Source organism: Protopterus annectens, chromosome 9.part0, assembly GCF_019279795.1.
Source record: "Protopterus annectens isolate FY-2018-M chromosome 9.part0, PAN1.0, whole genome shotgun sequence".
NCBI lineage: Eukaryota > Metazoa > Chordata > Ceratodontiformes > Protopteridae > Protopterus > Protopterus annectens.
Window position 1 is genome coordinate 1,356,318,379 of NC_056743.1, and position 26,289 is coordinate 1,356,344,667.

General features: G+C 44.0%; 1 protein-coding gene across 4 annotated transcripts in view; it reads left to right on the forward strand.

Annotated features, from left to right (window-relative positions):
* The window catches only part of ERCC1 (ERCC excision repair 1, endonuclease non-catalytic subunit), a 1,099,273-nt gene that overhangs the window by 640,205 nt on the left and 432,779 nt on the right, over positions 1 to 26,289 (forward strand). For all 4 annotated transcript variants that reach the window (XM_044084339.1, XM_044084340.1, XM_044084337.1 and 1 more), the window contains one exon: positions 19,554 to 19,630. In XM_044084339.1, coding sequence (XP_043940274.1) covers positions 19,554 to 19,630 — 77 coding nt within the window. The remainder of the gene's footprint in view (positions 1 to 19,553; positions 19,631 to 26,289) is intronic.

Below are 26,289 nucleotides of genomic sequence, written 5' to 3' on the forward strand. Positions count from 1 at the left end.
GTGATGGAGCTCCCTCCTTCGGCCATATTGAGGTCGGCTCCGTCTTCGGTTCCTTCGACCCGTTCTTCCTCCAAACTTTCGGATGTCGATGTGGATCGTGTGGTGCAGAAGCTGCTGGAGCATTCGGCCCTCTCTAAACTTATTTCGGTTTCCACCCAGCTGGTGTCGAAACTTGAAGGCCTTCCTGTATCTCCATCCATTCCTCCTCCGAGACCGATTCAGTCTTTGGAGCCGGAAGAGGCTGATCTGCTGATTGTGGAGCCCTCTGGTCCAGAGCCGTCCTTTTCTCGGTCTGTTCCCCTCACCTCGACTCCGGACCGGTACCGAGTCTCGGAGCCGACGGTCTGTTCTTGGTTCGGGGCGAGTCGAACCGACGTGTCGGTTCCGACTCTCCCCGGGGCCTCGCACGGATCGATTCGGCTCCGTCCTCAGGGTCGATGCCTTCGTGCCCGTGTCGGGATTCTTCCCATTTCTTGAACCGAGACTCTTCGATGCGGGACCGGAGCGTTCGACCTGATGAGGAAGGTGTTGTCTACCCAGACAACCACATCAGTGGAAGCAGTTTCTCCCCCCCATAAAGGGCCTTTGTCTTCATCTGCACCCACGGCCACATCCAAGCGCCGGGCACCAGTGTCTCAGCCACCCCTGGAGGGTGCCCCCTCTTCCTCGAGGCTTCTTGGATGCTCCCCACGGAAGTCCCTAGGAAGAGACTGTGTAAGAGGAGACACTTGGATTCTCCACAGGAATCCATAACATCTGATACTGACTTAGATGAGTCAGAGGGTCCCCTAAGTCACCTTCAGAAGATGTCTCTTTTTCAGGCATTTTGGAGAACCTGAAACAGAGAGGTGACTGGCGGTCCCTTCCCCCTTCTGAAGATGAGTCAGTTCTGCTGAAGGCATTTGGTGCTCGCCCTTCCTCCTCCTGGGTCACTCCGCCCTTGACGAACTAATGGAACTTATTGCTCGAAGGGCGTGGAGGCTCCTGACACAGTGGAACCTGTTCCTAGGAAACCGAACAAGTACATCACAGCACCTCAGGATAAGTCCTACCTTACTAAAGGAGTTCCAGTAGACGCTATGGTGGTGGCTGCAGCCACGAAAAAGGAGATGTCGGAGTCTTCTTCGTCTGTCCATCCACCTAATAAAGATTCTAGGACGATGGATAGATATGGGAAGCGCATTTTTAGTTCAGCGGCTTTTTCCATGCGATCCCTGAACTATTTGACCCATTTTACACGTCTGCAGAGGGATCTAGTCAAAGAGTTGGGAGATACCCTCCAGGGTACTACAGATGCAGCTGTCTCAGAGAAAGTGACAGCGCAACTTAATACCCTAACATCGATTGTTAACTCGTCCATGAGGCTGATTTCCTCGCAGCGAAGGTTCGAGTAGGGCAGCAGCTTCAGCGATTGCTCTTCGTGACAATCCTGGATGCGCTATGCTCCTTCGCGGAAGCCTTCAAGTCTTCCTTTACAAACGCCCCATTTGACGGTGCCACTCTTTTGGCCCCAAGGTAAAGGAGACCCTTACCCAGTGTGAACAAGAGGGAAAGACTCTGTCTGCTGTCGGAGTCCATTTTCCACCCCAACCAGACCGTACCCCAAAGGGCAACGCTGTGGGAAAATGTGGTTTCGGAAACAAAATCAAGGGTCTTTCCGGCACACAGGGTGATGCCCTCTAGAGGCAGAGGAGGGGCAGAGGTGGAAGACGCCGCCCTGGCGGCAGAGGGGGTCCGCAACATCAAGGTGACAGGGAAACACTCCTGGTAAACCTTTCCAGCACTCCTGAGAGGAGGCCCGACTGTCCTGCTCTGGAGGCAGTCGGGTCGCTTAGCTTTATACCCTCAGGCCTGGCAAGATATAACTACAGACAATTGGGTAAAAGCGTAGTTACCAGAGGTTACACCATACCCTTCCTATCCTATCCCATTCCAAAGAAAAGACTCCCAGATGTACCCCATCTGCGAGAGCCAGCAGCTTTAGAAATTTCAAAGTTGTTAGAAAAAGAGTCATCCAGCCAGTCCCAGCGGACCAGCAAGGATTCGGGACTTACTCAAGGTTCTTTTAGTTCCAAAGAAAACAGGGGACTGGAGGCCCATTCTAGACCTGAGTTACCTCAATACTTTCGTCAAGAAAGAAAAGTTCGAATGGTCACGCTTCAATCGATCCTTCCATTTCTACAGAAGGACGAGTGGATGTGCTCAATAGATCTAGAGGATGCATACTACCACATCAAAATGGCCAGGGCATCCAGAGATCATTTGCGCTTCGGCTGGGAGCCAGTCACTTTCAATTCGAGCCCTGCCCTTTGGTCTGACCTCAGCCCCAGGGTCTTCACCAAATGCATGGCAGTGGTAGCGTCTCACTTGAGACGTCAGGGATTCCAGGTGTTTCCGTATCTGGACGACTGGCTCCTTTCAGCCACCACCCGGCGTCAACTACTGCAGGCCAGAGACTATGTTCTTCAACTGTGTGTTCACCTAGGGATTTCCGTAAATTTCGGGAAATCCTTACTTCAGCCATCACAAAATATCTTGTTCATAGGAGCAGAGTTAAACACACGCCAATTGATTCTGAGGCTTCCCCCAGAAAGGATATCATCACTGCAGACTCACATTCGTCTTCTACTCTTGTCAAGGAAATCTCCTGCACACCTAATACTGAAGGTGTTGGGCCTCATGTCAGCCTCCCTTATTGCAATTCCCCTGGGAAGGTTGCACATGAGAGTCCTACAATGGCTGCTATTTGCTCAATGGTCATTCCAGCAACTACCTCTAACACACGAGATTCTCATAACAAAGACTTGCAAAACAGATCTAAACTGGTGGCTACAAACGTGCAACCTTTCCCAGGGGAGGCCGTTTGTATTACCCACGCCCACAGTTACGGTGACCACGGACGCTTCCCTGATAGGGTGGGGGGGCATCTTTCAGGGACAGACAGTCCAAGGCGAATGGACCAATTTGGAATACAATCTGCACATCAATGTTCTAGAGTTGAGGGCAGTGTTTCTAGCGTTGCAACACTTTGCTCCCCTTCTTCCTCTAGGGACTATTGCAGTTCAGACGGACAATATGTCGGTAGTCTGGTATATAAACAAACAAGGGGGAACCAAGTCCTATCAACTATGCAGAGAGGCCATGAGAATTTGGCAGTGGGCAGAGTCCACGGGTCGCTTTCTAATAGCAACGCACATCCCGGGGTCATCCAACGTCATAGCCGACAGGCTGAGCAGAGCAATTCTGCTACCGCACGAGTGGTCTCTGAAACAGTCAGTGGCGAAAAGGATTTTTCGCACATGGGACCAGCCTTCCTGCGACCTGTTTGCGTCTCCAATGAACGCCAAATGCAGGAGCTACTTGCCCTATTACCCCCTCCAGGGGAAGTCCCCAGGGACGCACTGGTTTACGATTGGCCCCCGGGACTCCTGTACGCATTTCCTCCATTTCCTCTGATACCGAAATTTCTCCAGAAAGCCAGGAACCTTCACAGGACGATAATTCTCATTGCTCCATTCTGGCCTCGTCAAATTTGGTTTCCCTCCCTGAAAATTCACTGCATTCGGGGACCCTGGATTCTGGACCCAGAGCGGATCTGTTGACTCACTCGTCAGGGGTTCCCCATCCCGCTTCTGTCACTCCATCTAGCAGCTTGGCTGCTCCAATTCCCAACTTAGCCAGGTCTGATCTCTTGTCACCAGCAGTCCAGAATATATTAGTGGCTTCGCATAAGGCTTCCACTACTAAAACATATACTAGCAAATGGAAGCGGTTTGTATTCTGGGCGAATACACACCACGTTGATCCCTTTACAGCTCCTTTGAATAAGATTTTAGAGTTCTTAACAGACTTATTTCATCAGGGTGCTTCTCCTGCTACTCTAAGAGTTCAATTGGCTGCCATTTCAATTTCCATGTGGAAGAATGTGGAGCTCCTATCATGGCTCACAGACTTTGTAAAGCCTTTTAAAAGGAGTTTTCATATTAGACCTCCGGTCAGATCTCCTCGTCACCTTGGAGTCTAAACTTGTTGCTATCTAAATTAATGTTGCCCCTTTGAACCTGCCTCTTCTTGCCCATTAAATTTTTGTCCTGGAAAACTCTCTTTCTGGTAGCCATTACTTCTGCTAGGCAGTGTCTGAACTTCAGGCTCTCTCCATCAAGCACCCTTATCTGATCTTTCACTCTGACAGAGTTTCTCTTGAACCAATTCATCCTTCCTCCCTAAAGTGTGTTCTATTAACAACATTAATCAGTCCATTGAATTACCCACTTTCTTCAAAACCACTCCAACAAAATGGAGTATATGTTACAATTGGATGTTCACAGACAGCTAAGGTTTTATTTGGATAGAACAAAAGATCACAGGAAAACAGATCAACTCTTTGTGGCTTTTGCTGATAGCAGGAAAGGACTTGCAGTTACCAAAAGAACTCTTTCAAAGTGGTTAACGGATTGTATAATCTATGTATACGATTCTGCAAATCAACCCCTTCTAAACAAACCCAAGGGACATTCCACAAGATCAATATCTACGTCTTTGGCTCATGCAGCTCGCCTACCTCTGGATGCTATTTGTGCGGCTGCTACCTGGTCTAAGCCACATACATTTATTTCTCATTATAAAGTAGATAAGGTTTCTAGGGACAGGGCAACCTTTGGTTCCACTGTGCTCAAGAACGTCCTCCCGTGAGTTCCTCAGGATTTAGGAGCTAGGGCGCTACCCATGTGTAAGAACAAACGGCAGATTGAACACTATCACATATAGAAGTTATGTACTTACCATAACGTTCCATGTGGAGTGTTCATCTCGCCTTTGTTCTTACAGTCCCACCCTCCCACCCTTAGGAAGAACGTTCTTTGATGCCTGGCCAGAAGCATTTTTGCTACTGTCATTATTCTCTGTACATAGTTGGTATACACATATACTTATATGTGTCTGTTTATGTATGTATAGATGTATGGCATGAATGTGCTGTTATGTAGATTGGTTTGCTTGCAAACTAGATCTGAGGTAAAGGCAGAGGGGGATTGTGGGTATTAGATTGTCTCGAGCTTCTTCTCGATGCAGAGCTTGCAAGAGGCCGGCACGGAGCCGAGGATCGGCTCCGAACCCATGTGTAAGAACAAAGGCGAGATGAACACTCCACATGGAACGTTATGGTAAGTACATAACTTCTATTTTCAAACTGTTGGTAACAAAGGCCCAGTTATCTGCAGAAAAAATTCTGCAGGCTTTGTGGTTCATGGCATCCTGCATTCTACTTATTCCATATGCAAGACTGCATATGAGGAAACTTCAATGGTACCTAAAAAGTGTTTGGACTCAACATTGCCACAGCCTGGAAACAATAGTTACTCTCATCCCCTGCCTGCAACAGGAATTTCGATGGTGGGCGAAGGCCTGTCACCAGAACAAGGGACAGCCATTCACTCTACCCACAGCCACACAGACATTAACAATGGATGCATTGGATTATGCCTGGGGAGCCCACATGGCAGGAAGATGCATTCAAGGCACATGGTCCACAAACCAAATGCATCTACATATCAACCAAAAAGAGATGCTAGCTGTTCAAAATGCCCTGACAGCCTTCAAGGACCTACTTCATCCGGGACAACTACTGATAAAAACAGACAATACCACGGTCATGTGGTACATAAACAAGCAGGGAGGCAATCATTCCTACCCCCTTTGCAGACTGGCCATGACTTTGTGGGACACAGCATTGACTTACCAAGTACATCTGCAGGCACAATTCCTGCCAGGAAAGATAAATAATCTGGCAGACGAACTAAGCAGAAACCTCATGGATCCCCACGAGTGGAAATTGGATCCACAAGTCTTCAGCATGATAAGGAAATGGGGATGCCCGGACATAGATATATTTGCCTCCCCTCACAACTGCCAACTAAAGAGATTCTGCACAAGGACTTACCACAGACAAGCATGGAAAGTGGATGCCCTATCTTTCAGCTGGAAAAACTTAACAGTATATGTCTTTCCTCCTCTGCCTCTCCTCCTCAAGGTACTCCTAAAGGTTAGACAGGAGAAGCCAAAAATGATACTGATTGCCTCAGACTGGCCACACCAGTACTGGTATCCAATCCTAAGGAACTTGTCTCAATGCCCAGCCTGGACCTTACCTCAAGTACATCATCTACTGTCCCAGCAGAGCAATCCGATCCTGCACAGCCAACTCAAGACCTTAAATCTGGCAGCATGGTGGATAATGTAGTCATACAAAACACACCTGTCACTAAAACGGTGATGGATGTCATTTTGGATGCCAGGAGGCCTAGTACTAGAAAGTCCTGTGCTGGAAAATGGAAGAGATTCTGTGCTTGGAACCAGGTACAAGGAATTGACAGAGCTGTACCAAACATCCCTCAGATTTTGCAATACTTGACTAAGATGCTGGACAAAGGCCTATCTTTTTCATCTATAAAAATTCATGCCTCTGCCATTTCGGCTCATTACAATACAGAGCCACCAATCTTTTCTTATCCTTTGTTAAGGCAGTACCTCAGAGGGGCCAAAAATTTTTAAGGCCTCCAAGGAGATCACCAATACCTGCATGGGACCTCAATTATGTCTTGGAAAAACTCTCTGCCTCCTTTCGAGCCAACCGCTGCAGCTGATATAAAGTTTTTATCTTGTAAAACAGCTCTGCTCCTAGCAATAATTTCTGCAAGACTAGTCTCAGAGATACAGGCACTCATGGCTGTGGAACCTTCTATAATTTTTTATCCAGACAGGGTTTCTCTGAGGACAAACCCGACATTTATGCCTAAGGTAGTGTCCAGTGTGTCCCTTAACCATACTATTCATCTGCCTACCTTTTATCCAAACCCACAGAATATGGGGGAGAGAATTCTGCATTCTTTGGACATACACAGACAGCTACGCTTCTACTTGAACAGAACCAAAGCTTTCAGAAAGACAGCAATTACTAGTGGCATATGCTGCAGGATCACAAGGAAAGGCGATCTCAAAGCAGACTATTTTAAAGTGGATAGGCCACTGCATTCGTTTCTGCTATTCTCAACATGGCAAACCAGTACCTAAGGGCATTAGGCCACATTCAACCAGAGCAGCAGCCACTTCAGCAGCCTTCCTCAGGGGAGTACCAACTAAAGACATTTTAGAGGCTGCTACTTGGAGTTCAGTGCACACTTTCACAAAGCACTATCACTTACCACTCTACTCTAAATCCAGGGTAGCCTTTGCCACTGCAGTTCTGCAGGGCCTAATAGCCGCCCCTAATGCTATTTAGCTCCAGCCTCCCAACCTTAGCTTTGGGATTCAACCCAATTGTAATGACTGCAACAGTGAAACACAAAGAACATAGTACAGTTGTGTACACTTACCATAAATGTAGATGTTAGAGTGTATTCACTGTTGCAGTCCAGGTTACCCACCCGCCATCCCCCATTTCTTTGCTGGAACTTATCTGTACTTCTCTATTCTGTACAACCTATGTGGTGTATTTGCTTGTAGATGAAGGCAAAATATATACTTTGGTGCATGCATGTTTTATTGACATATTTTTAGCCTACCCTTTTGGGGGCATCTGACATCTGAGGCAAGAAAAACTGAAGAAAATGGCGTCGGCTGCATCTTTTATACCCCTGGCATACTGACGTCAGGGAAGAGACGACAGCAACTGACGCCAGACCTAGACTTTGGAATTCAGGCCGACTGAGGGTAGCCTGCCAGCAGGATAACCCAATTGTAATGACTGGAACAGTGAATACACTCCAACATCTACATTTATGGTAAGTGTACACAACTGTACTTTAGAAGTCTAGCTTTGCTAGATTTTTCTTTTTTTTTTAAATTGAGTTATTCATAAAACCTCTAAATCAGTGCAGCTGGGTTACCATCTGAGAATTCCTTTGGGTTTCATGAGCCGGAAAAAGTGGCCTTGTCAGAGCCAAGGGTGGGATCTGAACCCATTTGTTGAGGAAGAATGAAAATGGACAGGCGGAGGGAGTCCACAGAATCTGGAGTCTCGAGATTCCTTCTTGGAAAAGATCCTTTCAGCACTCCTGAAAGGTTGCCTGACTGTCCTTCTCTATAGATGGTCATGGGAGGCATTTGTCCTTGCACCTAAAAGCCTGGACAGCCATCACAAAAGATTCATGCGTGCAAAGGATCATATCCAGAGGATATTTAATTCCCTTTTTACAAGTTCCCCAAAGAAAAATAAAATGTCTCCCTTATGTTCCACCCGATCGGTGTGTTAGCAGCTGTAGAAGTTCAAAAGCTACTGGACAAAAGAGTCGTTCAAGAGGTCCCCCCAGACCAAAGATGATCCAGAATTTACTTAAGGTTCCTTTTAGTGCCAAAGAAAATTGGAGACCTAAGACCTATTTTGGATCTCCATTATCTGAACCAGTTTGTAAAGAATTCCAAATGGTCACGGTTCAGTGCATTCTGCCTGTCCTACAGAAGGATGACTGGATGTGTTCTATCAGTCTTCAAGACTCTGACTTTCACACCAAAATGAACAGGCGCTCTCAAGGATACTTATGCTTCCAGCTGGGAGCCAGTCATTACCAGTTCAGAGCCCTGCTCTTCGGTCTCACTACAGTCCCCAGGGTGTTCATCAAATACATTGCAGTGGCAGCAGCTCATCTAAGATTGCTCCGATTCAGGGTGATGTTCATCGTGCATACAGCTGCAGTCATAACAGATGGGTTCTCCTGCCGTCAGGTGGGTCCTCAGTCGGCCGAATTCCAAAGTCTAGGTCCGGCGTCGGTTGTCGTCGCTTCTTCCCTGACGTCAGTGCGACAGGGGTATAAAAGAACCAGCCGACGCCATTTTCCCCAGTCTTTCTTGCCGCGCGGTGCCCGAAGCAGAAGCAGTTTGCAAGTGCCGGTCGGCCAGCTCCTGAAATTACGAAAATTTTGAAACCGAAGTCTTCTAAAGCTAAGTACCCCGTTGGGGAAACTTTTCTTGCCTCAGACCGATGTCAGACAAAGTTAATAATTGTATTTCATGTGGGAAGCAAATACCGCATAAGGATTTCCATTCCCTCTGTATTCCTTGTTTTGGCCCAGACCACAATGTCTCGGCCTGTCGCTTTTGTGCTACATTCAACAAACGCACCATTAAGCGTCGGGCGGAGTTCGCCCAGCATTATTTTGGCAAAACATTTAACTATATTATGTCGTCGGATACTCCGACTCCAGTTTTGTCTAAAAAGCGCAAAGATAAGGACCGACACACGAGGTCCGCGGCCTCTACTGACACCACGCCAAAGCCGACTATACGTGGTCCGGTTCTCAGCGAGCCTCGCAGCCCCTGACTACCGGCGACACTTCATTGGCGGTGTCTCCTGTGCCAGGTCGCAGGCTCCTCGGCCCACACCCGACTACAGATACGAAGCCACTCTTGGCGTTGAATCTCAAAATGTGGACAGGTCTACCTCCTCTCAAGGTGTCTTCAGACCTTCCTCTTCTTTTTCCATCAAGGCTTTCACTAAGTCTAAAGCAGCCCTGTATTCTAAGAGACAAGCTACACAGGGCCCATCTCCAGGCCCCATGCCTAAAAAACAGATGCTTAAAATGGCTGAGGATTTAATTACTCTTATCAGGGTTCTCAACCCCACGGACAAAGGCCCAGAGTGGAGGAAGAATCCCCCTCCTCTGATCAGGGCTCCATTATTTTAGAGCACTCTGATGATCAGGAACATTCTTACTCCCCTTTTGAAGACTCTGATGCAGAGGAGTCCATTCCTTCTGTATCCCCCCAGAGGATTACTCATTTGGGGAAACTTTGCATACCCTAAGGGAACACTTCCACTGGGAAGGCCAAGATTATTCAGATTCCAAGAAAAGGCTTAGGGAATTTCTCATGCTACCTCAGCACAGGCCTCTGGCTATACCTCCTGTCTTGGACATCCTAGATGATGTTTACTCGGAGGCCTGCCTTAACCCGGATTCTCTACCTCCAGCCCCAGTCAAGCCTGACAGGTACTACAGGGTTCCTGACTCGCACCAATTTCTATACAAAAGCCATGCTGCTGACCCAGAAACCATCTCACAGGGCCCCAAGGGAATTAAGGCCTCCACTGCTAAAAATCCATTACCTTCCAAGAGAGATTCCAGATCCTTAGAAAGGTGGGGAAAAAAGGTTTATACCTCGGCTACCTTAACCATGAGGGCATTAAACTGTCAGTTCCATATGCTAAAATAACAACAGTTTTTGTTATCACAATTGAAAAGTAAAATGTCACAACCTGAACAACCAGACTTGAAGGAGTTGCAGGATTTGATGCATAGTGCAGAACAAGTGGGTAAGCATACCTTACAATGTGGTTTTGATGCTCTAGAGGCTTCATGTAGAGCTGCTGTTACAGGATCACTCATACGTAGACATGCCTGGCTCAAGGAACAAACCTTGCCAGATCATGTCAAAGCAAAATTACTAGATGCCCCTCTACAAAAGGATGTATTATTTGGTGCTAATGCTGAGGAGGTATTAAGGAAAATGGAGGAAAAGGCTAAATCAATGCAAACTGTGAAAGATTTTCTACAGGTACAACCCCCACGTTTCAGTAGAAATTGGCCTTCCAAAAATTGGTCCTTTCCAGCCACGGACAGACCCCAAAGAGGTAGATACAGGCACCCGAGGGGCAGAGGACAATCCCAAGGATCGTTTAGAGGCAGACAATGGCAAGCTCATACACAAAGAGGTGGTGAGGATAACTCGCAACCATTCAGAAAGCAAGCCCAATGACTTTCCCCTTTGCATGCCAAGCAAGACTCAAATGGCAGCACCCTTAGGAGGAAAACTGGCATTATTTTCAAAAAATTGGCATATTGTCACAAAAGACAAATGGATCCTGGACATTATAAACAGAGGCTACAGATTCCATTTTCACACCCTTCCAAAAATGAGAGGCATGCCAAACCTGCCACACAATCAAAGGGCAGAGGCACAAAAGCAAATTACAGATCTCATAGACATGAAAGCTATTCAAGAGGTACCTACGCACGAACAAGGTCAAGGTTTTTATTCCAGACTATTCCTGGTACCAAGGAAGGGAAAAGACTGGAAACCTATTTTGGACCTATCCATCTTAAACACATTTCTACTCGTACCAAAATTCAAGATGCTCACTCTACAGCAGCTTCTTCCCATGCTGGGCAAGGAGTCTTGGCTGGTAACATTGGACCTCAAGGACGCATACCTGCATGTCCCAATCAGACAAAATTGCAGAAGATACCTCAGATTTCTTGCAGGTTCAACCCATTATCAATTCTCTGCATTGCCCTTTGGCTTATCTACTGCACCCAGAGTATTCACGAAATGCCTGGCATCAGTAATTACCTACTGCAGACTTCAAGGGATACAAATATATCCCTATTTGGACGACTGCCTGATCCAAGCGGACAGCATAAACATTCTTCTGAAACATCCAGCTTATGTAATAATGTTGTTGAACTCTCTGGGATACACAGTCAACAAAAAGAAATCAAGACTAATACCCTCTCGGAAAATAATTTTCCTGGGTGCCAACTTGGACACAAACACTCAGATGGCCTACCTCACGCCAGAGAAGCAGGGGCAACTAACTCAATACTTCAGAGCACTAGCAAATTGCACCAGGCTGACTGCAAGGAAAATCCTGCAGGCTCTGGGATTCATGGCATCTTGCATCTTACTAATCCCATGTATAAAGCTGCATATGAGGAAACGTCAATGGTACCTGAAAAACCTATGGTCTCAACACAGCCACAGTTTGGAAACAATAATACCACTAATTCCATGTCTTCAAAAGGAATTTCTGTGGTGGGCTCAAGCATGCCAAACAAACACAGGTCTTCCATTCAGCAAGCCTCAAGCAAATCAAGTCATCACAACAGACGCCTCGGACTACGCCTGGGGGGCGCGCATGACAGATCGGTGCATTCAGGGCAAATGGTCCCAAAAAGAAAAGCACCTTCACATCAATCAAAAGGAAATGCTAGCAGTAAAAAAATGCTATTATGGCTTTCAAAGACCTTCTGCAACCAGGTCAACTATTGATAAGAACGGACAACACCACAGTTATGTGGTACATAAACAAACAGGGAGGAACACATTCATATCCCCTATGCAGACTGGCATGTCACTTTGGAATATGGCCATGGACTTACAAATCGAACTATAGGCACAGTACTTGCCAGGCAAGGAAAACACGCTGGCAGACAACCTAAGCAGAAATGACAGATCCACACGAATGGAAGTTGCATCCAAAAGTTTTTACAGAGACAATCCGTGCATGGGGAAGGCCAGACATAGATCTCTTTGCCTCCCACAAAAATCACCAATTGACAAAATTCTGCTCAAGGATTTTCCATCCAAAGGCCTGGAAAGTGGACGGTCTCTCATTCAGTTGGATATCAATGACAGTTTATGCCTTCCCACCTCTTCTGCTGCTGCACAAAGTACTATTGAAAACCAGAGCAGACAGGCCAAAGATGATTCTCATTGCTCCAGACTGGCCAAGACAACACTGGTACCCACTCCTGAGGAGCCTGACGCATTCCCCACCATGGACCCTGCCTCTAATGCCCCTTCTCCTGACTCAGCACAGCTTCAAAACTCTTCACAACCAGCTAAAAACACTCAATCTAGCCGCATGGAAGATTCCTTAGCATCACAGCAGACCCTACTCTCCAAGGAGGTGCAGGATGTCATTTTGGAGGCCAGAAGGCCGTCAACTAGAAAAGCTTACTCCGCAAAATGGAAACGGTTTTGTGTCTGGAATGAGAAAAAGGGCCAGGATCCTGGAAAACTGAATTTACCTCAAATACTACAGTATCTAGCTGAGCTGCTGAGCAGTGGACTTTCATTCTCCTCCATCAAAATCCATGCCTCAGCCATTTCTGCAGAATACAACACTGATCCACCCTTATTCTCTCACCCTCTTTTAAGACAGTTCCTCAGAGGGGCTAAGAATCTAAAACCCCCAAGGAAATAACCAATACCTGCTTGGGATCTCAATTTCATTCTGGAAAGACTGACCTTGCCTCCCTTTGAGCCAGCTACCTCATCAGATTTCCAATATTTGTCCTGGAAAACAGCTTTCCTTCTGGCTATTACCTCAGCTCGTAGAGTTTCAGAACTACAAGCTCTCATGGCTGTGCAGCCTTTTATCATCTTCCATCAGGACAGAATTTCCTTACGAACCAATCCGTCCTTTATGCCAAAAGTGGTATCCAGGGTAGCTTTGAATCAGGCCATACACTTACCTACCTTTTATCCTAATCCTCAAAACAAAGGGGAGAGATTACTACATTCCTTGGACATCCACAGACAACTGCGTTATTATTTGGACAGAACAAAGCCTTTCAGAAAATCAGAACAGCTCTTTGTGTCCTATGCTTTAGGAGCTCAAGGAAAGCCAATTTCCAAACAGACAATCTCAAAATGGATAGCCCACTGCATACGTTTTTGCTATTCTTTTCATGGCAAAACTGTACCTACAGGCATCAGATCTCACTCCACAAGGGCCACAGCTACCTCTGCAGCTTTCCTCTGAGGAGTTCCTACCAAAGATATTTTGGAAGCAGCCACTTGGAGTTCTGTGCATACCTTCTCCAAGCACTACCACCTACCATTATACTCCAAAACTAGAGCAGGCTTTGCCACTGCAGTCTTGCAGGGCATCCTAGCTCCTCCTAGTTCCACCTAGTGCCTACCACCCCTTTCTTAGCTTTGGGATTCTACCCATCTGTTATGACTGCAGCTGTATGCACGATGAACATAGTACAGTTTTGTACCTACCATAAATGTAGATGTTCGAGTGCTAATACAGCTGCAGTCCAGTTTTCCCTCCTTCCTTCCCCTCTTGGGACAGGCCTATTGGCTAACACCTCCTCATAAAACCTGATTGGGGTATTCATTTATGGTGTATTTGCTTGCACTACTGTAGTTTGACTATATGGCATTGCTTTATTACACAAATTTATGTATTGCCTTCCTTCTGGGGGCACCTGACATCTGGGGCAAGAAAAACTGAAGAAAATGGCGTCGGCTGGTTCTTTTATACCCCTGTCGCACTGACATCAGGGAAGAAGCGACGACAACCGATGCCGGACCTAGACTTTGGAATTCGGCCGACTGAGGACCTGCCTGACGGCAGGAGAACCCATCTGTTATGACTGCAGCTGTATTAGCACTCTAACATCTACATTTATGGTAGGTACAAAACTGTACTTTTTTCTGACTTGGACAACTGTCTCCTTACCGCACCCACCAGGCATCTTTTGGAACAAGTCAGGGATTACTTACTCCAATGATCTCACTCTCTGGGAATTGCAATCAATCTAGCCAAATCACAACTTCAACCAGTTCAAGTCTTGGAGTTTGCAGGGGCTCATCTAGATGCAGTCAATTGTCTACTCTTCTGCCTCAAAATAAGTCACATTTCAGACAGGTTCTTTCTTGTCCTTCTCCCACTGCAAAAATGGTGCTTAAAGCCCTAGGGTCAGTGGCTGCTGCAGTAACTTTAATACCCACTGCTCATCTTCATATGAGAATTCTTCAGTGGACTCTAGCAATGCAATGGTGTTTTCTTTGACATCCCTTACAACATCCGATAAAATTATCTCGGGTTTACAGAAAATCCCTATTGTGGTGGATACACTCAGAAGAAATTTGTCCAAGTCCATCCATTTATTCTTTCTCCCCAGAAAGCCACATTGACCACGGGCGCCTCCCAGTTGGGGTGGGGTGGGGGGGGGCATTACTTGAGATGGACTGTTCAAGGCACGGTCCCCAGAAGAGACTATTTTTGCATATCAGTATCTTAGGATCTGTCATTTCTTATAAGCAAGTAACAGGATGAACCGAACACAGGGATCCTCCTTGGAGACTTTTTTCTTGTGATATTCCCTTAATACTGTTGTGCTGCCAACTGTCCAGTTGTTCTTTGCTGCGGCTAAAGTTTGGGCAAGTTCTTCGATCATTTTTGTTTTGGATTGCACAGTTTGCTCATTAGCACCTTGTTTACTTTGTCGAGTTCTTCCTTTTTTAACCATGAGTATGCTTTTTTTTATCTTGTATTCTGACTTTGCCATTCATGCCCATTGGCTTGACTCCTTCCCATTAACAAGATGCATCTTCCCTTTTTCAGGGAGTGTGCCTTTGAGCTTCAGATCACCATAAGTGGCACCTAGTTTAAGTGCATGATTTGCCTAGGAAAGCAGCACAAAATTTCCACTTGCCCAGTTTATGTAGTGTGAGGTGCTCTGGTGGGCTCATGGCCACAGCTGTTTTAAGTTTTTCCTTCCCACTCCTCACCCACCACTTGCCCAGTTTATGAAGGCAGTGTGGGATGCTCTAGTGGGGATCATGCTCAGAGCTGCCGTTTTATGCTTATCTTTCCAACTGCCCCCCCCCCCCACACACACACACACACACACACACACACACACACACACACACACACACACACACTTTCTGCTTATCCTCAAAAACAGTCTTCAAAGTCAGTATGAACAAATGCTAGTGACTATTTACTGGTCAGTACAGGTGTGGTTTCAGATGCTTTCCCCATTCATGAAAGTTGACTTAGGTTAAATCCGTTCATGGGCGTAATATATTGCCCATTAGGAAGATATCACCCAGGTGTCCAATTCCTCAGAGTGACTGTATGGTTACTCCAGTTCTGAATGCAGTGGGCAGTCTGGGTTTCACAGACAAGGTGAAGGAAATGTTGACAGCCTCTCAGAAGTTATATACAAGGGAAACCTATAGAAACAAGTGGAAAAAAATTGAACACTGGCCCAGTAAAGATGGAATTCAAGTAGAACCTGTTCCACGGTACTTACCAGAGTTATTTGAGCAAGGCCTAAGTTGTTGTTCCCTAAAAGTGCAGGGTTTGTCTTTCATTTGTCAGATGACAAGGCAAGCAAAGTACTCCTCACAGTGTTAATGTTTATATAAGACTTCTGCGAGACTGAGAACCCAATTTCTCCTTGAGACTTTAGCTTCTTACCAGAGAAATTGATTAAGAAACCCTTTGTCCTTGCAGCATCTACTGATCTCAGGTTTCTCTCCTGGAATGACTTGCTCCTGTTCATAATTAAGTCTACCATGAGATTCTTGAAATTACACACCCCATTTGTCAAATTCCTGTGTTTGATCTTCCACTAGTCCAGAGTCATGCTCCACACCAACCTTTTCTTCTCGTCAAAAGGGACTGCTGAGACTAACTTCTGTAACTACCAAAACAGGGAAGAGTATCTACTACAGTGCATGGCCATGTGTGGGATTCTGAGAATTTACAGTGATAAGACCCATTGATCATCTGCTCATGTCCTGTGCTTCCCAGAGAGGGGTGGGGGTGCTGCTTTCCAAGCTTACCCTTTCATGACAGATTTTCAATTCTGTCATGTTTTGCTTCTTATGGTACTGAAGTTACAGTCTATCAAGGCAGTGGTCACTTCACTGGACATTCAAGTATGCAACTGTGGATCATAGGCAGCAGCTGTATGGAGAAGACTAAACACCTTTGCTAAACATTAGACTGTATATCAGTTCCAAGACATAGCCCATTATGGAGCTTTTGTGGTCAGTGGCACGTTTTCATAGTGGGATCATGGGGCCATCCATTGTGAGAGATGGGGAATCTGTCCATCCTGTTATAAAGGATAGATCACTTATGGCAGATGAAAGCTATGTTATCTTAATCATTAAGAAGTCAAACATCTTCAGTAGCAATTTTTCTTCCTCTAGCTCTTAAAAATGTATCTGCCTAACACCCCACCCAGCTGCCTTAAGGCAGTTCACAGTTCCTGGCCCTGTATACCTGGCCATGACAGATACTATTTGGGACTTTTTGAATCCAATAAAGTCTGTTAAAATGCACTACTTCTGGACCATGGTGTCATTCTGTATAGTAAAGACCTGGAGTGCTAGGAGTGCATTAACATCATAGAAGAGTCATTATAATAAAACATACGCAACTGTACGTATAACGAATACAATAAAACAATAACAAAATTATTTACAATATTTACATTCATCCATGATAAACAATCATTTTATCCATGAGACGTTACCAGTATTTGTTCAAAAGGTTTTCCTATTTTTGCCATGCTATTTTTTATGAGTAATGTTATCAGTTCTATAACAAATGGTTTGCAGTTCTTTTTTGCAAACAACTTTTGCTAAATTAATAAAATCTTTAAACATCAGATCTTGTTTACTTTTCCAGTTCAAAGTAATAGCTTTTCTGCAATTGCAAGAATTGACCAGAGTAACTGAATCTGAGATTTAGGTGTTACATTAAGTATAGGAACATTGAATAGGATTAGTGAGTTAGAAATATGACAGTTATCAGACCATAAAGCATTTACAAAATATCTGAAGTCTTTCCAGTATTGAACAACATTTCTACATTCATTGAACATGTGAACCCAGTTTACCTCTAGTAATTCATCACATTTCTAACATTTACTTTCACTGTTTGTGAGTATAAGATTTATTTTATGTGGAGTATAGAAACTCCTATTCATAAATTTTCATGTATACAATCTCCATTATAATACAGAAGAGGTACCATACTTAGAATTCAATAACAATTTTTTGGATACATCAGATATTTGTTCTCCATTAATCTTTACATAGTAATTCCAAAAATCTGAGTCAAACTTGTGTCTCTTAGTATCTTATAGATAGGTGAGATACGTAATTTTTGATTCTGTCTGACACCTAATAAAAAGCTGAATCAAACTAGGTATAGATTCAGTCTCTAAGTTGATTGATACTCTCATTTTGTTTTCTATAAACTGCCGTAATGAGTGTATAAACAGCCGTCTTGACTATCATCAAAACTACATAAAAGAGAGTTTAGTGGTTTAATACTCTTATTTTCGATAAACTGATGCCATAATATCAAGTTATTTTTCTTTAATTTTGGCATTGCATTGATGTTGAAAGACTCAAGGCAGTCGGGGGAGTATGCTATAGGGAATATAAGAAATAAAAATTGTTTAATGTAATCACAATCAGTTATATTTTTAAAGTTATTAAATATTTGATTAATGCCATACAATGATCAAACTTCTTATTAAATTAGCAAAATTCACGTAAAAGCCAATGAACTCTACATATTCCATATTGTTCCTTAAATTGGTTTTCTATAGTTCTGACATCAGTTATATGAATCTCTTGTATTGTTTTCCAGCCATAAATATAGGTAGGTGTGATCCAATTTAATATTACATTAATTATAACTGATTTGGAATAAAGAGCTAAGCTAGGGAATGCTATCCCATTACTGTTCCAAACTCTAATGTGCCATTTATATGCAATCCTAGGTTTTAAGGGGAAACATAAAAATTTAAGTAGTATCAATGACTGTATGTAAAACAAAAATTTTAGGTAAAAGTATCATTTTAATTAGAGAGCCTATCCTCCATTGTAAAGAGCATTTTATTCCATCTTTTGATTAGTTCACTAATGTTGGTTATTAAATTATTGTAGTTTAGTTTAACAGACTCTTTCCATGCACTCTTTATACTAACACCCAAATATTCTAATACATCATTCTCCCAATTAAACAGGCTATTAGGCTATTCCCTCTTAGGTTTTTGTTTATCTTTTTCTTTTGTGCATGAATTACAACAACTGTAGGATTCCTTACTGCCACATCTGGTACTGACAAAGGGAGTCTGTAAACTTTCACAATCTGATTAGTGTCCACCAGAAAATCAGTTTGTCACCATTGAAGTTTTTTGTCCTCAGCACAGTTTAACCTTCTGTCATATCTGGCACTCCCATAACTGGAAAATTCTTTCTTTAAACCACCCTTATTTTCCATTTTAACTATTTATGCTGCAATATCCAGTAACAAATAGAACTCAGTGTGTTGCTCTCTCTTTACTCCACTTCTATTTTTCAGACAGAAAATGGCATCCTGTCATTCACAGCCATGCTCAGCATCATCGTCTTCACCATTCATTCTATTCACAGTTCATCAGTTTAGCCATAAGCTCATTCACTTCAAACAAAATGAGTTGCAATGAATGCTTCTGGAATACAGCAAACATTGCAATATTTTTACTGTCAACCAACTTCCTCATCTATGACTGAGCTGTTCATCCCCCAACATGCTCAGAAACTTAGTCGTGTTTATACTTTGAAGATTTCAGTACTTGCTTTTCTTTGGGGCAAACCAACGTTAGACAGGCTAACTTTTGTAGAATTTAGTTCAAAATCAGAACTTGTGCAGTTTGAAATCATTGATGGGGCAGCAGTGAGATTATCTTCTTCCTCAAATACAGCAAGAAGCGAGATTTCTCAGTCAGTTTCTCATTTTTCATCATATGTTCTGTATAAAACTTTGCTTAAACAGAAATTAGATGTATGCCATCTAATGTTACCTTTGTTATATTCCATATGGAGGTATCAGTCAGTTACTACAGGCACCATTGTTAGCTGTCAGATCCCATTGTTGCTTGAGTAATGTATGTATGTGTTCTTTATTTATTTTATTTATTTTTTTTTATTTATTTAACATTTGTTGACCGTTCTTCTTTATTTTTTAGAAAGATCCTCATCATGCTCTGAAGGAATTGGCAAAGATTTGTATCTTGGCTGACTGCACACTTATTCTAGCTTGGAGGTGAGTTTTGATTTAGTGATTAACAAAAAAAAGTTAAAGCTTGGCCTGATCCTAATGCCTGATTCATAACTCGATGTTCATTGAAAGCTGTTTTGCGCTGTGTTTTAGCTGCATCCGACTTTAAGAAATGTGGGTATATGTCTACTGCCACAAGACTTCTCTACCAGTTGGTAGAGGGAGTGTGTGCTTTAAATACCTGAGCCATTTGCCTGCTTTACTACAACATGTACTGAGAAAGATGAAGGGACATTGCTTCAACAGAGTTTCTGGTTGGGAATGCAGTGTTTTCTGTTGTGTAGTAGGGAGTGGCCACCAGTACAGATTACTCATTTATGCTATGCCTGTAAACCCCAGTACAACATGATCCATTTTTTTAGAATGCTAGTATCTGGGAAGTAGCTCACAGTACTCCATAAATGCATCTTGGTGTGTTGTTCTTTTGTCTAAGCAAGATATATATGTTTGTATATGTGCTTGTTTCCAGTACTGTAAGAAGTAGATTGACTAAATGCCAGCATTCAGACATTTGGAAGTGTTAAGTGTATTAAAATATTTGTCAGCTTAAGTCTAAAACTGCTTTTTTTTTTCCAGAAAAAGCTGTAGGTTGCCTCTTATAGAAGTTAGCATTTTTCCAAGCTAAACCTAATAACGAGAATGGTTTCTGTACATTTTATTTATCTGATGTGATGACCTTAGTTGTCATTTTCTCCTTTGGTGAATAACTCGGTTGTCATTTCCAGCCCTTGCAGATAACTCAACCTATATAACCCAAATCTCTAAGCAGAACTCTTATACCATCTTATACATTCTCAAGTACAGACTGGCAGTTTAACTCTGAGAGTTAAGGGCATGATCTGCTAATGAGCCTTCATTCTGTTGTCCAGGGCTCTAATTGCTGTTGTCACTGAAAAAAAGGCAGCTTTAAAAAATACAAATGAACAAAAATAGAGGAACCCATATAACCACCTTGTACTCTCAACAGAAGAATGAAGTGGGAAGAGCTGTTGCATGTGAACTTGCTTTCCTTTAAGGAGTATGCTGTAGCCTAGACTAATAAAACTTGAATATCTGGCTTAGTCAAGCAGACTTCATCTGTCTGACATCTTAGAACAGGTGAATGATTTGCTAATGAAACAGTTTAGAAAGTTGTTGAAGGCATTTGGGCTTCATATACAGAAGGCGGAATTTAAAGTATCCCATAACAGGTAATGAGGAGCAACCCAGAGCTGTATTGGCCACTTGACATTCATCAGTAAAGGATTTTGCTTGTGACAAGCTGGAAAGAATAATCATCTTGCTAACTGCCAGCAGGCTTGTATCTACCTAGGTATGGCATATGCTGCCAGTCAGAACATAAGAAAATTTCCTTCTACAGTTAGAGCAGATGGGGTGCTTTATAACGTGATGCATTTACTTCAAGACAGCATTAAAATTAGGTCTTAAGTAGATCCATCATCTGTCTTCACCTTGTATGCATCTTAAACATTCCATCGCCCACATCTTTGGGAATCACACCAGCATTCTTCTCATGTTGGTTAGGAGTTATACTTTCTAAGATTACTTTTATTTTCCAGTACTTATTTTTATTTACTTGTTAACCTAAGCCCAGTGTACACATGCCCCTTTTCAGAGATAACTTGTGAGCACATTGATTAAGTCACTAGCTCACAGTGACACCATAGGAAAAGGGAGTTTGAGGGATTCAAACTTTGAACTACTGGAAGCAATTCCATCACAGCTCACAGCCATACAAGTATTCAGTGACTGGATGTCCTTCTTGCACTTAGTTGCCTGGATGTGCCCTTATAAGTGCATGCCTTTGAAGCTGTTTGTTTTTGTTAGAAGCTGATGAAGTACTGTCTTGATTTGTCTGTTTTGAACAGAATCTTTACACAGTGCTGCTCCTACCTCCTGTCATTCATCATCAGTTTTGGCAGTGGGAGTAAAATGTTTTTTTTTTCAAATCTCTAGTGATTGAAAACAAAACTCCAGATGTCAATAATGTTGAAAATTGAACCAGTTGATCTGCATGTCTGCAAAAAGAGCAGTCAGTCTAACTTCCAAGATGGTTGCATACTGGTCAATAACTTAATTTCAGCTCTCCCAATATGAAAAAAAAACTGAGAAGAACGATAGTGATATTGTCAGCTTGAGTAAAATTCATTTACCTGGCTAGTAAGCACACTGTCTGGATGTCAGAAATAGGAAATTTAGAAAACCCAAAAGGAAATGAACCAGAAAAGGTGAAGAAGTAAACACTGGCTGGGAAGAATTTTGTAGCTGTTAAGCAAAAAGCAGTACAAGCTTCAGCTTTGGTACAGAGATGGCTTCCAGTAATTTAGAGGAAAAATACCTCAAATGTACTCAGAGGTGATTAAAATAAATAAAACATTGAGGGAATATATCAGTTCAAATAAAAGTCTGGAAAAAATAGAAGAAACCTTAACTAGCTATTTAGATGAACTGATAAAACTGCAAAAATTAGTGAGTGGAATGAAGAAGAGGCTGGCTAAGTATGAGGGTTCTCAAAAAGAGCTGTTTCAAAAGGTGGTAGAGTTAGAAGACAGTGTGTGCATAGTACCTGAAATGTTCTGCTGTACCAGAGAAACTGGAAGGAACAGACTGTATTCATTTTATGAAACCATAAATAAGCAACTGGACTGGTATTCCACAATATGATCTGCTAATTGAAAGGGCACTTCAAGTGTATCCTTTGAACTTGGCCATGAGAAAGCATCCAAAACTAGCAAGGATACAATATTATACCACCAGAAAGAGTTGATCCTGACAAAACTGTGGCAGAATAGAAGAGTGTTAAAAGAATTGCCAAGGAGTGACCAGGCCCCAAACAGTGGGTCTCAAAAAGAAAATTCTCTGAGAAAGGTCTTGGAAATCATCAGTGATGACACAGTCATATTATCTCTGCCAGTGTGAAAGTTGCAAATAGTAACTAACTGCACTTTACTAGTAGAATAACTAGATCCCAAATTGAAATGGGTCAGCAAGGAAATCCGGGACAACTTCCAAAGGTACTGAAAAAGGGTCCAGACCTTTAGAAGCTGCCCAAAAAGTGAAATGCTTCCATTTGCTAATGTAGACTTTGTGAGTAGATTACTTCTGAGATGAGGACAAGGTGTGAATCACTGTTTCTGAAAGCTTGGAATCTCTGGCAATCAAGGGAATTGGAAAAACCATGTGTAGTTTGAGAGTCCGGAGGTTGGGCATGTCCAAGCCCGCCGGGTGAGAGATCAGATCCAGAACAGGATCCAGCACACAAGGAGGGTACCTCAGAAGAGGCAACCACACTTGATGGGGCCAGCAATGAGGATTAGAGTTGCTCTGTAGTAGGCAGCTTTCTGGAGAAACATTTTATTATCAGAGGAGTAGGAGGATAAGCATACAGGAGTGTGTCCTAGGTGACTGTCCCTGTGGAGAAACTAAGGAGCAATAACTGTTGCACTTGGTGTTTGATGGGGAAACAGACTGCAACACAGAGTGCTCCAATGCCAAAAGATTGCAGCCACTACCCTCTGATTTAGGGGCCACTCATGAGGATGAGGGATGTTCCTGCTCAGACTGTCTGCTAAAAAGTTGGATTTCTCAGAGACATGCATTGTGAAAACTGTTGAGTTGTAATCACTCATTGCCAAACCCTCATGGTCTCCAGACAAAGAGGGTAGGACTGGGTTTCTCCCTGTTTGTTCAGATAAAAAACTACCGACATTTTTCCAGTCTGTACTGAATTCACACCCTTGGGAAGAAAGTCCTGAAAAGCCTGCAACGCAATGAGGACTGCTCTCATCTCAAGGCATTGATGTGAAGACTGGCTTTGAGTGTAGATCAAGGCCCTGTGACACCCCCCCCCCCCCCACACACACACACACACCTGAGAAGGCAGCTTTCGTCATGAACATGCCATGGGGGGAGGAGGAACTAATGCTCTCCTGACTGACACTAGGAGAGACTGGAAACCCCCACTTTGACAGATTTCTGTCAACACGATGGGAAGGTCGATGGAGTGAGTCAGATAGGACCATTGCATCACTAGTGTTCACTGCAGTATCCTCATATGGTACCTAGCCAAGGAAACTAAGCAAATTGCTGCATCCTTGTGTCTTAAGAGTCTGAGTACTAGAGAAGCCAGAGGTTCCTTGTAATACAGTAAGAGACTGGCCTACTCAGAAGGATAGACACAGCGTGCCAGAAGTCTTGCAGTCTCAGCTCTTGTATTTAACTGACAGCCTAAGAACTCCAATGTCTGAATTGGCTGAAGGCTGGATTTTTGATAGTTTGTGGTGATTTCCAAGGAAAGATACCATTGGAGTGAGGAACCCTGGCCCTGACTAAAGATGCTCTTGTGGAGGTGGTGAGAAGCCAATCATCCAGGTAAAGCAAGACCTGGAAACCCTGCACCCTGAGCCAGGCTGCCATAACTGATGTGCACTTGGTGAACACCCAGGGAGCACTGGTGAGAACCGATAATGATTGGCTTCCAGCTGGAAGAACAGATGCCACCTGGACTGGCACGCTATCTTTATATGATGGTAGGTGTCTTTGAAATTGATCAAGCACATCCAGTCATCCCTCCTCAGTAAAGGTTCTTTATGGTCACAGTGCAGTCCATTTTACATGGTCTGTTCTCCAAAGTAAGTCAGCTTTTTTTAAATCCAAAACTGGCCCGAGGTCCTTGTTCTATTTTGGAATGAAAAAGAAACTGAAATAGACCCCTGGTCTGCATTGGATGACTTGATTTGCTAACAGTGTTTGAATCTTAATAGCTGCATCACTTCTCTGATTGGGTGGTACATCAGGAAGGTGCTTTGTATTTTATTTTGGAGGAAATAAAAATGGAATTGTGTAACCTCTGGATATGACTTAACACACATGCGTCCAGTGTGATGGTTTCCCTAGTTTTTGAGTGAAGAGCCAAGTGACCCCGCAACTGCCTCCAGAATAGGACAGTCTGGCAACCCTTCAGGAATGCTGAGAAAGTCTCCCAGGAGATTCTCAGTGGAAGCCCTTGTTCTGTGGACTATTCCTGCTGTACAGGTGGCTTCCATTCTGGTTGCTCCCACCCTGCCATGAGGGGAACGCACCACCGGAGAATCCTGAAAAGACTGCTGCACTTTTCTAAAAAAGAGTCATTTGCCCCTTCAGGTTCCTCAAGAAGGTCCATTGGGGAGTAGCAAAATGCATTCTGGCAGACAGTGTCTTCCCATCTTGCTCGCATTGGTCAATATGTCTTTAATGTTGGGCCCTAAGTGTGAAGAGCCATCAGATGGGGGCATTAATAATGCCTTGAAGTAGTCAGCAAAGTTGCACAACCTCATCAAAATGTGGCGATGCATGGCAACGCTAGCACCAGCAGCTCAGGATGTGCCATCGGCGGTATTGGAGAGCAGACACATGGACAGATTAGAAATAGACTGCAAAGTGGACTGCTGTGTTTCCAGAGTCTGCTGCGATTCTGAAACTTGTCTCTTAACCACTCTCTATGCTTTAGACACAATATGCCATTGAGGTCTTTTCAAATGAGCCAGGTAATTTATTGCTGCCAGAGCAAAGGTGGCTGTTGAATAGGAGCTTTTCCCTAGTTGGTCCAATGCCCTAGAATTCCCTGTTATGAGGTAGACCGATGAACTCTCTTCCTAGATGTCTTTTTTGGTGGCTGTTACCATCACAACAGCGAGACCCTTACTCCAACATTGTCAGTCCTTGGAAGGGGCCAAGAGCTTATTGGGCTTTTTAGGTATAGGTTCCACCATATCAGGCTACTTCTAGGCCCTCCAAGGCACTAAGGCAATAAATGTGTCCAGAGGGGGGAACCACTCATTACGTGGATGGGCTACCCAAATGTCTCCAAAATTACAGACTCCTTTGTAGATGTGGCTTCAGCTATCCAGCCCCCGTGTTGGCAAAACAGCTGCATGAGATCACCAAGAGGCATCTTTACAGGGGGGTGGATTTTGGGGACCCCATCTCCTTCAGTGTTAGTATCCTCAATGAGGAGGAATCCAAGTACTTCCTGTTGTACCCCTTTTTTACCATGACCCTTCTGCACAGGGGAATCCAGGGGAGAAGTGGAAGAGGCAGGGGGACCTAGGTGCAGGGTAGTCTGTAGGCCTGCCGGAGTGGGCTGTCCTAGAGCAGGCTGGTGCAAGTCCATAGTCATTAACAGCGAGGTGGGAGGAATGCCGGTTGGCACCACTCCTTCAGTCTCCGGATCGGAGAACATCTTTTCTGCTGTATCGAAGACCGAGACTGCCATCCAGAGTCTGCGCCCCTGGAATCTGAAGACTCCAAGGACATGCCAGACTCTGGAGCTGCTCCCATCTGCCCTAACACAGAGATCATTGCCAAACTATCGAGTGCAGAGGTGCCGAGAGGAAGGGAAGACTCGGAGACTTGAAACATCAACCTTGACCTGGAATCCTTAGCTCTGTAACTGCCAAAGTCGAGAAGGCTAAGGTAGGGTGGGAGCTGGAATCGGCTAACCTATCAGACCTAACCATAAAGGTGGCAAGGCAACTGGATCTCGGAATCCTGGATCCCCCAAGACCCAAGGGAGGAAACAAGCTATTTGGAGCCAAAGTCTGTGTTCATAAGAGCCTGCAGGGGGAAAAATGGATCAGCTGCTTCAATTTGCTAGGTCTAATACT